Source organism: Nicotiana attenuata, chromosome 1, assembly GCF_001879085.1.
Source record: "Nicotiana attenuata strain UT chromosome 1, NIATTr2, whole genome shotgun sequence".
NCBI classification, from domain to species: domain Eukaryota; kingdom Viridiplantae; phylum Streptophyta; class Magnoliopsida; order Solanales; family Solanaceae; genus Nicotiana; species Nicotiana attenuata.
The window spans coordinates 33683690-33699160 of NC_031989.1; the positions used below are offsets into that span (position 1 = coordinate 33683690).

Consider the following 15471-nt stretch of genomic DNA (forward strand, 5'->3'; position numbering starts at 1 on the left):
TGGCTGAGCGGGCGGTGGCGCACCCGGTGCCGGAATCATGGCACGAGAACTCGCTGCTATGGCGGAACGCCCAATAATCTCGGACATGTCCTCCTGATATGCCCGTAGCCACCACACTCGAAACACCCATCCTAATACTGTGGCTGTTGAAACTGAGACTGGCCCGAACGGGCCGGCTGACCACGGTAAATAACTCTGAATAGGAGGTGCACGGATATGAGCTGGCGGTGCACTGTAGTTTAGCTGATCAGAATAATGCATATGAATACCACGACCACCTAAAGCACCATGGGATGCCTGGAGTGCTGAATGAAACGGCATGGGAGGATGGCCTCTACCAAAAGTACTTCGACCTCCAGATGAGGCCCCACTGAATCCAATGGAGTGACGCGGCCTCTTGTCAAATCCCTGACCACTCCCCTGAGCTAAAACCATCTCGACTCGCCTGGCAGTATTGGTTGCCGCCTGAAAAGAAATTCTCCCAGTCTCCTTAGCCATCTGCAATCTCATAGGCTGAGAAAGTCCCTCAATAAACCTCCTCACCATCTCTCTCTCTCGGTAAGAAGAAGGAGAATAACATGCCGGGCCAGATCTACAAATCGAGTCTCATACTGAGTGATAGTCATAAAACCTTGCTGTAGACGCTCGAACCGCCTCCGATAATCCTCTCTCCGAGTGATAGGAAGATACTTCTCAAGAAATAGCTGAGAGAGCTGGTCCCAAGTACGAGCCGGCGACCCAGCTGGTCTGTCCAACACACAATCCCTCCACCATTTCTTGGTGGAACCCGACAGATGAAATGCAGCAAAGTCGACCATATTGGTCTCCACTATCCCCATGTTTCGTAACACCTCATGATAGTTGTCCGGATAGTCCTAGGGATCCTCTAAAAATGTACCGCCATAGTGAACTGGTAAACGCTTGGTAAACCTATCCAATCTCCATAAAGCCTTGGAAGACATAGCCGATCCATCACTGGTCTGTGCTGCAACACCCGGTGGAACTACCCAACGGGCTGAGCTGCTGGAGTCTAAAACTGAGGAGCCATCTGCTCCGGAGTGTGGGTAGCGGGAGCCTATGCTCCTCCCCCAGCCTGAGAGACGGCTGGTGCTACAGGAATGTGTCGTCTTGTGCCAAACTCTCCATAAGGCCCACCAGACGGACCAAAGCATCCTGAAGTACCGGGGTAGCAATGAACCCCTCTGGAACCTTAGATGGCCCTGCTGGAACGGTTTGGGCTGGTTCCTCCTCATCAAACTCTACCTGAGGCTCCGCCACTGGTGCTGCTGCTCGAGCTCTAGGCTGAGCCCTACCCCTGCCTTGGCCTCTGGCACGCCTCAGCCTCGTCCTCTGCCCCTCATAAGAGCTGCCACTAGGGGCTCTGGCTGTTGCTCAGCTAAAGAAGCGGTACGTGTTCTCTCTATATGCGAAAGAACAAGAATAGAGAGTTCAATTAGCATTGAGAGGACAAAATCACACGACAGAGAAGAATAGAAGTGTAATTGTTCCTAAACCCTATAGCCTTTGGGAGATAAGTACAGACGTCTCTGTACCGATCCCCAGAATCTACTAAGCATGTTCGTGAATTGTGAGACCTAGGAAACCTAGTGCTCTGATACCAACTTGTCACAACACGGAATTCCCACCGTCGGGACAGTGATGGCGCCTAACATCACACTTGCTAGGCAAGCCAACGTTAGAGTTTTATTAGCCAATTTCCTTTACGTTTCAGTGATTTAACAATAAACAAGCTAAACGGGTAAAAATAAATATGGAAGTAAGTAAATAGCCTCTTTGTTTATATTCTATTACTATTACTACCCAGAATTTGGTGTCACAATCCACGAACGTTCTAAGATTTTACTACAAGCATTTGTCCAAAAGAAAATACAATTGTTTACGAAATAAGGAAAACAATAAAGTTTGGGGTATAGAAGGGGACACCGGAGCCTGCGGACGCCAACAGGACTACCTTGGGTTTCCAAGCAAGTGAATCCTACAGCCGACCCCATGTACTGGTTAGTACTGAGCCTAACCTCGACGAGGTAGTGACGAGTCTACGGTGGGGCATTCACAATATAACCTATATACAATATATAATAGAAGCAGAAGGAAAGACGGGATAAAATAGGGTTGTAACTTGCAAGGAATGAATACAGTTCTCGAACATATCATCAGTGCTCAGCTTTTACCAATCCTTAAACACAGTTTAAGACTACTATTCAGCTAACACAGTCAAGGAAAAATATAAGCATAAAGATTTTTGGCGCCGTGCAACCTGATCCCACCATATCAAAATAATCACAAACACAGTTAACCCTTATTTCACCACAATCCACCCTTATTACACCTGTTGCGGCGTGCAACCTGATCCCACCGTACATAGCATTTCACCCTTATTCCTCCTCAATATATCACCCTTATTCCACCTGTTGCGGTGCGCAACCCGATCCCACCATATCAATATCATTTACTCAGCAAGTACAGAAATTACACAATTCAAATCACATAACTCTTCACAAGGCTCAACCTCAAACCAAAACATTTAGAAAGATTATACAATATGACACTTCACACCAGTAATACTACTCAGCGAGACCGATCCATAATATGCCTTGAAAGTACCAATAACCAGCTCAAACAAAAATAGGAGACAACGAAACTACGAAGAACTAGTAGTTTCAACAAAGAGATACAATGTCTAGCAAGTAGCAATTAGGATGGAAATACAAGTAAAGCGTGTAGCACTTAAGGCAGGAAAAGACAATATAAGAAGAACGGGAAGGAAACAGACAAAACAGATAAATTGGCGGCGCATAGGTACTCGTCACCTCACCTATACACCGCTCACATGGATTTCATATAGCAAATAAGTCAAGGATTCCTAATCCCTCGAGTCAAAGTTAGACACGACACTTACCTCGCTCCGCGGGCCACTCAATGCTCAATTACCGTTTTTCCTCTAGTATCCACCTCCAAACCACTCGTATCTAGCCACAATTAACTCAATAACATCAATTATTGCTAAAGGAACCAACTACAATGCATAAATTTAGATTTCTCAAACTTTTCCCCAAAAAGTCAAAAACTGACCCCGGGCCTACTTGGTCAAAACTCGAGGTTCGGACCAAAATCCATTCACCCATTCACCCCCCGAGCCCGAGTATGTAATTAGTTTTTATCCGATCCCAATTTGAGGTCTAAATCTCAATTTTCCAAAAATTCCTAATTCTACCCAAACCCCCAATTTCTACCATAGAAATCCTCGATTTTAGGTTGAAAATTCATAAAATATGATGGGAAATTAAAAGAAAGTGGGTTAGGATCACTTACCAAAGTTTTGGGGAAGAATTGGTCCTGGAAGAATCGCCTCTAGGGTTCTAGGATTTGAAAATTTGAAGAATGGGAGAAAATCCCGTCTAGCTTAAGTTTTGAACAGTTGCAGGTGTCGCATTTGTGACCTGGGGTTCGCAAATGCGAAAAAGACTTTGCAAATGCGAAGATTGGCTGAACCCGCTGACCTCGCAAATGCGACCCAGTGTTCGCAAATGCGATCAAAAATTTCACAAATGCGAAGGTGTCCCTCCCAGCCCACTGCTCGCAAATGCGATGGCCTCTTCGCAAATGTGAGGCTCACATTTGCGAGCCAGACCTCGCAAATGCGAAGTCTGCAGATCTGGTGCATCAACAGCTGAATTTTTCTAAGTTCAAACACTCCGTAGCCTATTCGAAACTCACCCGAGCCCCCGGGGATCCAAACCAAACATTCACGCAAGTCTTAAAACATCATACGAACTTGCTCGCGCGATCAAATAGCCAAAATAACACCTAGAACTATGAATTTAGCACCAAATCCAATGAAATTATCAAGAACACTTTAAAATTTCTATTTTCTCAACCGGACGTCCGAATCACGTCCAACCAACTCCGTTTCTCACCAAATTTCACAGACAAGTATTAAATATAATAATGAACCTGTACCGGGATCCAGAACCAAAATACGGACCCGATACCAACAAGATCAAACATTAACCAAATTCTTAATACTATTAGATTTTCAGTCTTTCAATTTTTAACAAAAATTCATATCTCGAGCGAGGGACCACGGAATTTGATTCCGGGCGTACGCCTAGGTCCCATATTTTATTATGGACCCACCGGGACCATCAAAACACGGGTACGGGTCTGTTTACTCAAAACGTTGACCGAAATCAACTGAAATAAACTTTTAAGGCAAAAACTATTATTTTCATCAACTTTCAACATAAAAGCTTTCCGAAAACACACTCAGACTGTGCACGCAAATCGAGGAGGGTAAAAATAAGATTTTTATGGCTTAAGACCACAGAATCGAGTTCTAAAACATAAGATGACCCTTTGAGTCATCACATGTACACGACCAAAAATAGCTTGTGCTATAAGTAAATTGAGTCGATACACGAGCAATCCAGGTCAATCTCATTGTATGGCACTGAAACGAGTTTTATGATATTTAAAACATACCCAGGTTTGCTTTGCATTACAGTAAGTATCCTGCGGTGATTGAAGGATACTGTGATGCAAATTGGATCACCGATTCAATTGATTCTAAATCCACAAGTGGATATATATTCACTATTGGTGGAGGAGAGGTACTTTGGAAGTCGTCCAAACAAAACTTGTATTGCCACTCTACAATGGAGGATGAGTTCATAGCCTTAGATAAAGCCGGTGAAGAAGTTGAATGGCTCTGAAATTTCTTGGAAGATATTCCATTTTGGCCCAAACCGTTGGCCCCAATATATATACATAGCGATAGTCAAGCGGCAATTGGAAGGGCTGGGAGTGTTATGTAGAACGGTAAATCTTGTCATATACGACGAAAACATAAAACAGTTAGGCAATTACTCTCTAGAGGAATTATCACGATTGACTACGTAAAGTCAAACGATAATGTGTCAGTTCCACTTACGAAAGGCCTAACTAGAGAGGTAGTTGAGAAATTATCGAGGGGAATGGGAATAAGGCCGAGGACAAGTCATTGTGGCGGTAACTCTACCTAGAAGAATGGAGATCCCAAGATCTAGGTTCAAGGAGATCAAACAAAGTCAATGATGGTTCAACATTGTTAATAAAATTTTGGTCCATTCTCGTGATGACGAAATGTTCAGTACCAAGGATAAAATATTAAGGCTTTTTAATGGTTTCTAAATTTGATACAGGGTATATCTAATAGTGTATCTACGGGATGACACGTTAGGAATCACCTATGTAAGTGTGAAGTATTAGCCGCTTCAAGGAGAATTTGTAAGGCCAGTTCTCTACACACTTATGAGACCAAGCGGTGTTCATGGTTGAAACAAACACAACAATGAGAATCAAAGACAGTTAAGGGTTGATTGTGTGACTTATGGTTGTCTAGGTATACACCAAAGTTCGACGGTTCAAAGATATCAAATCTACCGATTGACCGACTATATCTAACATAAGTTCACTATGGAAAGTTCAAAGGGAAACCTACTTATCCAGATGTGATTAATCTTTACTTGCGAATCACACAATTTTTCATGCATATTTGCGTGATATAGCCATTCCCCATTCATGTGGGGGATTATTGAGTTTTAAGCTTAGTTTAGCTTGAAAGAGGGTGAATGGGAAATGGAGGGAAAAATAAAATTTTGATTTTCCCTTCTTGACAAAGGGACATTGTCCCATATTGGAGGAGGAAAAGACTTTTGATGGGTATATATACAATTGCTCTTATTCTAGCTCTTAAAGAATTAAGAAAAAGGCAAGCCTCGCGCCGTTGTCGTCGTCGTCGCTCGCTCGGCTCGGCTTCGGCTTCAGATTTGGATTTGAATTCCGATTTGGATTTGAATTCGGATTTGGATTCGGATTTGAATTTGGATTTGGTCAAATGATCGACTGATTAATTGTTTGGACCAAATTTATTTGTTAATATTAAGATTAACGTAATATTATTTTAATCCAAATTCGTCGTTTTTGTAATGATAAATTAATTTTCCTCCGTGTTTTGATTTTCCATTTTATTTTGCATAAATAGCCATTTACGTAATGGTCGTTTTACGTGAACAGTCATAACAGACATTCTGAAGAGTTGCACCTCTTCGTTTAAACTCAACATGTTGGCTATAAATAGCAGACCATTCCCTCAGATTTTTCTTACGAAAATTCTGAAATCACCTTCTTTCTTCTGCATTGTTTTAACTACAAAGAAAGCAACAGTAAGTGTGATTTGCTACCGATCATTGTGTTCGCTGAAACACTGGGATTTGAAGTACCGCTACACCAGTGTGTAATCCGTTCTATCTTGGGAGGAAATAATCCACAACCTCGGGTACTAGGAGGGGATTAAGTTCCTTAAGTAAATACTGTGAATTCACTAGCTGGGCTCGAATTAAATTCTATTTCTTCTACATTTCTGTTTATACGTTATTTTTCCTTCTCCAAAATTATTTTACAAATATAGTATACTAACAAAGTTTGGTGAAAGAGCTGGATTGGACTCATTACATGTAACCTTACTTTGTATTTTAGCAAAATCTGTTTTCATAGCTTGAACGTCCAAATCATTCGATGATAATCTTACACTTGCACCAAAAAATACTTTAAAATATTGAAAGACAATGATAGAAAAGAGTAAAAGAAAACATACAGACATATGGATAATATACTACGATATCTACATAGTAACTTACCCTTATAAGATATAACTAGAGGTGACAAACGGCCGGTTGGGTCGGATATGAGCGGGTCGAAAACGGGTAATTCAAAAAACGGATAAATTGTCCGACTCGACTTGTATTTGAGACGGATAAAAAACAGGTTATCCGGTGGATAATATAAATATTCATATCATCCATGGCTTCTTGAATATGATCACATATGAGAGAATTCCTAGTCTCCCAAACTTGAGGAGCCCCAATTTGAGGCTTTACAAATGTAAAAGTTAAACACATTAGTTATCCATTTGATTAACCATTTTTAAAGTGGATAATAAAGATTTTTATCCATATTCGACCCATTTTTAAAAAGTTCATTATTCAACTCATTTTTTAATGGATAATATAGGTAAATAGCTATTTTCTTTTAACCATTTTGTCACCTCCAATTATAACTATGATATCATACTTTTTTCTCTACCATGTTAACTTATATTTATTATTTTACAATTGTTAGAATACTGTAACTTATATAAGTAATTATTTATATTTAGAGAAATGGTTAGACAAAGTGATACTAAGTCCCTAACAAATGAAGAAAAAAAATGCTGGAATAATAATAACACATTGTAGCTCTATTTCATGTCTCCCTAAAGGAAAGAAGAAAAAGATAAAATAAAGTGTATGCTTTATGTCAGAAAAGTTCAAAAAGGCTTACACATATAGCCAATAATAACTCTTTCAGTCCTGTGATGGGAAAGGGAAAGCCCAACCTTTCCATCACCTACAGCCTTTCACAAAGACTGACACCAATAATAGCACATAAATGGCCATTTTGCAATGCTAGTCAAGACCATCCCAGAGATCATTGACTGAAAGGTACCTTTGACCAGTCCTTTTGCCATGCCCTACACATGTTTGCTCAGAACTTTTTTAGTCAGTCTTTCCCAGTGCTCTATTTTTCACTCACATTTCTGAAAGGTGTAGAAAATAACACAACTTATCTCAATTACTTTAGTATATTTATTCACTCCTTTGCAATTTGTGGAGCATGGGTGTCAAGTGCCAACTTGATAATATTAGATCAATTCTAAAAAAATAGATACATAATACCTAGTTTGGCGGAAAGACAATGAGTTTACGTGCCCCATAAACTATCCTATAAATCCATTCCTCGCTCTCACTAAGCTGGTGGCTTCACTTATCAGTTTGTTTGTACACATTTTGACTATCCTACTGATATATGCTACCTCCCACACTCTTGATGCTTAGTGTCACATTAAACTATCTTTTTAAACCCAAAAAAGTAACTGTCTTGCAAAATTAGAGATTGTGAGAAGTTCAATTTTAACCAAAGAGAAGTATACAAAGGAAATGGCTTAAATTGCATTCAATGAATTAATAATGTTACAATCAGGCCTTCAACCTGGAATTATTTGAGAGGATATATAGTATGAAACGACAGGCATAATTCAGGTGGAATACTATCCACAAGATTGATGAAGATACAATAATAACAACAACAAATCCAGTGAATTCCCACAAGTAGGGTATGAGAAGAGTAGTGTGTACGCAGACCTTACCCCTACCTTGAAAAGACAGAGAGGCTATTTCTGATAGACCCAAACACCCTCGGCTAAAGAGAAGAAGATTAGCAAAGATACATGATGACCATAATCAAATATTCATCAGCACTGTACAATCAATTGGAATTTAATAATTATAGTCTCTCTTGTTATATTTTCCTAAAGTACTTCTTCACCAAATGAGTAAGAAGAATTAATGACAATATAGCTACATAATTTAGGGAGCTGATTGATTCTTGTTACCAGCCAAAGCAAGGATGGAATTAGCAAGTTTATTGATAGAATCCACAAGTCCATTGATTCCTTCCCTATTGATCTCAGCGTTTGACTCCTCAATTTGCAGCCTTCTCTCATGCAAAGTTAAGAGTTCTCTGTGCCTTCTCTCTTCTCTCTCTTCACAAGACTGAATTGCTTCTGCTATAATAGCAGCACTTTTGGAGATAGCAGAGCCAACTTCTTGTGATGAGTTGTTAATGTTACCTTTTGCTGTGCCACTACTGGTTCCTTCACCACTCATTCTTCTTTTCTTGGCTGGTGAATCTGAACGATGATCACTTGTATCAGGATCTGAGCTATCACACATCTCCAATACATAAACATAGAGTAAATGAAACTCCATTAATATAATATAGTGTAGTAAATATTGGATAAATGAAATGTCACTATTAAGAATCTTGAGTGATTGAAACAGTCAAAACTGTCAATGTCTTCCTAGATTGATGTGTTAGATTGAAATATATCAAATGCAAATATAAGATCCATATCTAGCAAGCATTAAAACGTCCCTATCTCCCTCTCCTACCTAAGGGAAACATACAAGAGGAGAGAGAGAGAAGAAAGAAAAAAAACGGTAAAAAAACTTAAAAGAAGGCAATTCAAAGAAATNTACACTCAACTTGAGAGGACGTGTTGTGCCTTAACCTGGGTAGCGCAGAAGTTGAAACATTACTTGTCAGCATATACCACCTATCTTATCTCTCGGTTGGACCCGCTGAAGTACATTTTTCAGAAGCCTATGCCCACAGGGAGGTTGGCGAAGTGGCAAATCTTGCTTACGGAGTTTGATATTGTCTACGTGACCCGGACTGCAATGAAAGCACAAGCGTTGGCTGATCATTTGGCCGAGAATCCAGTTGATGATGAATATGAACCTTTGAAAACATACTTCCCCGATGAGGAGATAATACATGTTGAAGAATTAGAACAAGTCGAGAAGCCAGGATGGAAACTCTTCTTTGATGGAGCTGCCAACGCCAAGGGTGTCGGGATAGGAGCAGTACTGATTTCTGAGACAGGGCAACACTACCCTGTTACTGCTCAACTTCGTTTCTATTGCACCAATAACATGGCTGAATACGGAGTTCTCTGTGCCTTCTCTCTTCTCTCTCTTCACAAGACTGAATTGCTTCTGCTATAATAGCAGCACTTTTGGAGATAGCAGAGCCAACTTCTTGTGATGAGTTGTTAATGTTACCTTTTGCTGTGCCACTACTGGTTCCTTCACCACTCATTCTTTCTTTTCTTGGCTGGTGAATCTGAACGATGATCACTTGTATCAGGATCTGAGCTATCACACATCTCCAATACATAAACATAGAGTAAATGAAACTCCATTAATATAATATAGTGTAGTAAATATTGGATAAATGAAATGTCACTATTAAGAATCTTGAGTGATTGAAACAGTCAAAACTGTCAATGTCTTCCTAGATTGATGTGTTAGATTGAAATATATCAAATGCAAATATAAGATCCATATCTAGCAAGCATTAAAACGTCCCTATCTCCCTCTCCTACCTAAAGGGAAACATACAAAGAGGAGAGAGAGAGAGAAGAAAAAAAAGAAAAAAACTTTAAAGAGGCATTCAAGAATGGTTTTGTATCGGCAGTGCAAGAACAGCTGAAATGGATAAAATTAATCTTGGAAACAATCTTGATTAATAAGCTACTCTATATTTCAAGAAAGCAAAGAAAAAAAAAATTGTATTTGAAAAGTGCTAAAAATATGCTCAATAGCATGAAAGTATGTTGTCAAAGTAGGAAAAAGGATTTAAAAAAAGGTCAGAATAATTATGGGAAAACCTAGAAGGATATCAAGCAAATTAAAATCAAGATTCAAAATGTAACATAGACGGGGCAAAAGAACTTTAATTTCTCTCAACCAAAGTCAAATAATATACTTTACTACTTTGCCAAAGTAAACTTTATATCCAAGTCATGGGGTTCAGAAATAAGCAACAGTAAAGCAAATGAGAGTGGACTTTAAAATAGTACGTAGTTAAATAGTGACCATTATATTTACAGTGTTTTGTAATGAATAAAAAAAGGGTTGGAGATAAGAGTACCTACTGTGGGAAAAGGATATTGACCAGTGTAAGCAACATCAGAAAGTTGATGAGCTGCTGTTTGTGCTACTACTGTTGGTGGTGGTGGTAATGGTAGTGGTGGAAGTGGCAAAGGTGTAATTTGAGGTTGAGTTGATTGTTGTTGCAATGTAGGAGGCAAAGAATTCGAAGCAGGCAAAAATCTTTGGCCTTTTCTGTCCACAACTTCAACTAATGCCTCATAAATCTGAGGCAACATATTAGTAGGCAAACTTTTTTCTTTCCTTTCATTCTTCTCAATCTTCCAATAAGATCTCATAATTTCTTCTCCACCTTCTGCTGCTTTCTCAGCCTCTCTTCTTTCATATTCTCTAACTTTCTTGAAATCTCTCATGAGATTATCCCATTTGTCATTACACTGGTTTTGGCTCCTCAAACAACCATTTCTCCAACAATAGTCTTCAACCCATTTCCATCTTAGCTCTGTTGGTTTTCCCCTTTCACTAATATCCCCTTGCCTTCTATTTCTCCTTTCATCGTCCATTTTCTTTGCTTCTATAAGTACCATAGTTTCTTGTACTGTCCAATTCCCTTTTCTATAGTCCCTCAACATGCTACTCCCGCCTTGATCACCTACCAATATGTTATCCATGCAAAAATATAACAGCAAAAAGAAGAAAAGGGTGTTTTTTTGTTTAGCTTGTTTTGCAATATAGTATATGACAAGAACAAGTATGGTATTTTGGGGTATATGATATGAAAATGGTTTATGTATGGTTTTTGAAATTTGGAAAAATGATGAGAAGTAGTGAAGAGCAATCTCTTTCTTCTTATCTTACTTCATGTGCCTTTATAACTAGCTATCTTCCTCTAGCTCCAAATCTTCAAAAAACTTAAACTGATAAGTGTTCAAACCCAAGACTAGTGATTCAAGTAACTATATATACCCATAAAGTTGCATAAATTTAAGAGAAAAGAGTGGATATAGGGAGAGGGGTTGGTTTAATAGATTGGAAGGGAGAGACTAATTAATTAATGGAGAAAGAGAGAGAAGAAGTAAGTAATGAAGAAAGTGTGTCCATTATAAGAAAAGGCCAAAGAAATCCATTCAAACTGACATATCCACAACCCCCAAAAAATTTCACTCAGCGAGAGGGAGGGGTGGACTGTGGGGTTGGGGTATAGCCGTATAGGGGGTTCGGTGTGGTCTGCGTGGGTCGGGGGTGGGGACTAGGAAGAAGGCTTCAGGGGCTAACTAGTCATTTGCTGCATGTAATTTGATGAGCATAAACACATACGTCACACGTGGTTAAGCCAACAGCTAGCCATAATAACACCAAGACTTTCTTTAATTTGCACATTTTCGATATGAGTAATTCATAAAACGGAAAAAAAGGCTAAAAGTACTCATTCTTTTCGTTTCATGCCAAAGGCGGATTTAGAATTTTAAAAAAATAGCTGTTTTATCATAAAGAGTTAATGGGTTCAATTATAAATCCAATCATCATTTTGAAAATTTAATTTCAAAATAATTTTTTTGTTGCAATTTTTACAATATATATTTATACCCCCGGTAAAAATATGATGGTCATTGAACCCGTTGACTATATGTTACATCCTCCATTGTTTTAATATAGATATTTGATTTAATCATATAAAAATTTAGGATGATAAAAGGAGAATAGAATAGGGATTTCAATGGGTTGATACGAGAATTTTAAATGAATAAACAATAAAATAATTAATAATAATAATAATAAAATACAAGAGGGAACTAGACATGCCCACAAACTTGAGTTTGAAACCGTGAGCACAATTATAATAAAAGAAAGGAAAAAAATAACAAGATAGACACGAGATTTGAACCCCCCAATTTTATTTGTAAAGGTGCATTCAACAATCATTATACCATAGGATTACAATCATTATAAATTGGAATAAGCTTTCAAGCCAATTACAAATGAGATATGATAGGACATATTTTGTAAACAATCCTATTTGTAGTTTAACAAATCAATAAAGGCATCCTTCATCCCATAATGTGCCATGTCTTTCTATACTTCTTTATTGGATCAACCAACTGGATCATGGCAGAGGCGGCCCAAAAGGTCCTGGAGGCCCGTAAAAGCCCATTGGGCCCCTAAAACAGTCTTGTAAATGCCAGCAACAGCAGAAGAAGCTCAGGCTGTACAAATTTACACGTGCAAAACATTAAGTTCAGTTCAATAACAATAAGCTTAAGCATCAATATTTTGATGGCGAGTAACATTTAAACATTCAAGAAACTCAAGCTTATAGAAAAATACCCAAATAAAAACAAAGCAAAACCAAATTGTTTTCTAGTCCAAAGATTTTGTTTATTTTTTCTCCTCAAAGATTAAAAAAATATTCGAAAAACATCTAAAATTTTGAAATATAGAAGAAAACAATTGGTTCCAAAATGACTTACCAAGAACCTATAAAATTACATAAACCACCAAAGAAGCCACAAGGTCCTGGCATTGGGGGTCCTCCGAGACCTAGAGGAGGACCCCATCCACCAGGTCCAGGTCCTGGTCCTGGCCCCGGTCCGCCTGGTCTCATAATTTCACCTAGGCTAGATTAACCAAACCTAACCAAATCCCTTATACTAACAATCACAATATTGGAACAGCTTTAGTTTACTTTCAATCTTGAGTTGGAACAATATATAAAGGTATTAAGTTACTAAATATATACTGCTCTCATCTACCATTCTCTAGTCTACTAGTCAAGATAAAGCTTCACCTAATCTTCCTTTCTTCTAAGTATGCACCCTTTTAGTGCATGCAAGTATCTTAACCTGAATATATAAGGTCTTTTGTTATTATATAGATTATATATGTAAAACTAGACTAGCAAGTAAAACAGTGTTAAGGATCAGTTTTCAACAAAAATATCGTATTGGCTAATCAGTCACAGACCAAAGAGAGAGTTGTGAAGTGGACTTGTTTACTCATGAACAATAATTCTACTACTGTTTTTTTCCATAACATCCTATATAAAATTCTTTAACAAAAAATTGTGGGAGTTAAATATGAAATAACTCATATATATAAAACATTATGTGTAAACTTGACAAAGAAAGTAAGGACAATAATTTTAAAAAAAAATAGTAACGTTAAAATCTGAGGGAAATGTTGGTCTTTTCTTATTGATATTGGTGAAATCATTCTTGAACTAAAGATAGTGATAGAGCTTACTTGCTGCTAATAATGTAGAGGTAAAATTGTCTTTTCTATTTCCTCGCCTCTCCGACCCTAACCAATGGCGAATTAGGAATTTTTCCAAGGGTATTTAAATTTGAAAGAAGTTAAAGAAACATTGCGACAAATTAAAGGTGTTCAATATGTATTATATACATCTAAAATGTAATATTTTACCTATATACACAGTGCAATTTTTCGACGAAGGGTGGTCAATTGACAACCCTTGTGACCATGTGGCTACGCCACTGACACTAACTAAAGCAAATGTTACATTCTGTGTTCACACTTAGGTAGCAGCAACTGTACTCTTGAATGGTTGACACAAGTCCACTAACATAAGAATAACTTGATAACATAAGAATAAATTCGTCAAGAACAAAAATTACTAGAAAAAAACAATATTCCAAATGTGCATAATTGTATATTTATCATATATTTTTTCTTTCGTTTTTAAAGGAAAAGGAAAGGAAATGCTACACATGATGAAGTTATCCTCCATGCCACGATGTAAAAGACAAATATTTTATTAAGCGAGCTCGCTATCAACCTCATATTTATTGTGCATAATTTAGTAGTTATCTCGTTATTGTTAATATTCTATCACGTTATTTAATATTTCTAACATTCTCTTACACTTTGCTCCTAAAATGATAAAAAAGAAAATCATATTCTTTTCATCTCATTTTATGTGATGGTTTTGAACAATTATATACGAGATTAATATTATAATTTGACATATATTAAAGTAATTCATAACTTTTTTGAATAGAATGGAATATTGGAATATATCACTTATCGCCATGTAAATTCAGGAATTAGTTATTCCCACGCGGTGTTGGCAAAAAGCTGAAATTAGAAACCCAGTTTGTGTCTGAAGCTGCTCTTCACCAATGGTGTCGTTGTAAGCAATCAACCACTATTAATTACTTGTCAATTTATGGTTTTCAGTCAATGATTCTAATCATTAGATCTTCATCTTCAATTCCAGGTATAACACTGGAGTGGAATTGGGCAATGTATTGGTAGGATCAGACCTATTAAATCATTCATGGGATGCAATTTCGAAGCTTCAAAAAGATACTCTTTTGGTGGATCAGAACCAATCTCTTCCTTTCTCTGCTAAATACCAAGTTTATGACTATCCACCAACAAAGGGTTCTATTATCGCTTTTGTATGCTCACCCAATTGTGCTGTAAATCACTTGCAAGAAGAAGAGTTTAGAGAGCTTGTTTCTTCTGATGCAATTACGTCCTTTGATTTTCTCTGCACTAAAAGTAACAGTTCCGTTTCCCTTCATAAAGCTGCTTTTACCCTTTTTGCTTCTCTTGAGAATGAGCTCTCTCTTCTCAAACACCAGGTACACTGCCTTAAATTGTTTATAATTTCCCCTTCTTCTTTCATGTATATTGCGTGTTAGCGTTTTGAAATTTTGAATATATATATTCTCTGTGTTCCCAAAATGGAACAATTTGTTAGTCAATTGGAGTCGATTGAAAATGTAATCTTTAGTTGATCATCTAATTTGTGTTAATGTAGAGAATATACAGATTAAAGTTATTGAGGAATCATTTAAATGGTATGGTTTTCAAAAGGTTTGGTTTTTAGTATTGAGGTAGACAGTTTAATGAGATTAGAACGGATGGATAATTGGGAACTGTAATTAGACAGGAA

The 15471-nt window shown here is 37.7% G+C and overlaps 2 protein-coding genes and 1 long non-coding RNA gene across 3 annotated transcripts; 1 reads left to right on the forward strand and 2 right to left on the reverse strand.

The window, feature by feature from the left end:
* On the reverse strand, nucleotides 8312-11224 carry LOC109234791. Its single transcript, XM_019400850.1, has 3 exons — nucleotides 10598-11224; nucleotides 9587-9783; nucleotides 8312-8910 (listed from the first exon to the last, which is right to left on the reverse strand). Exons 1-3 carry the CDS (start codon nucleotides 11222-11224, stop codon nucleotides 8466-8468), a joined length of 1269 nt encoding a protein of 422 aa, XP_019256395.1. The 3' UTR covers nucleotides 8312-8465.
* LOC109240598 lies at nucleotides 12427-13230 on the reverse strand. The gene is made up of 2 exons (XR_002070108.1): nucleotides 13022-13230; nucleotides 12427-12757 (listed from the first exon to the last, which is right to left on the reverse strand). It is a non-coding gene; the product is annotated as an uncharacterized LOC109240598 (long non-coding RNA).
* LOC109240604 (senescence-associated carboxylesterase 101-like) lies at nucleotides 14617-15357 on the forward strand. Its single transcript, XM_019407273.1, has 2 exons — nucleotides 14617-14700; nucleotides 14788-15357. Exons 1-2 carry the CDS (start codon nucleotides 14690-14692, stop codon nucleotides 15215-15217), a joined length of 441 nt encoding a protein of 146 aa, XP_019262818.1. The 5' UTR covers nucleotides 14617-14689; the 3' UTR covers nucleotides 15218-15357.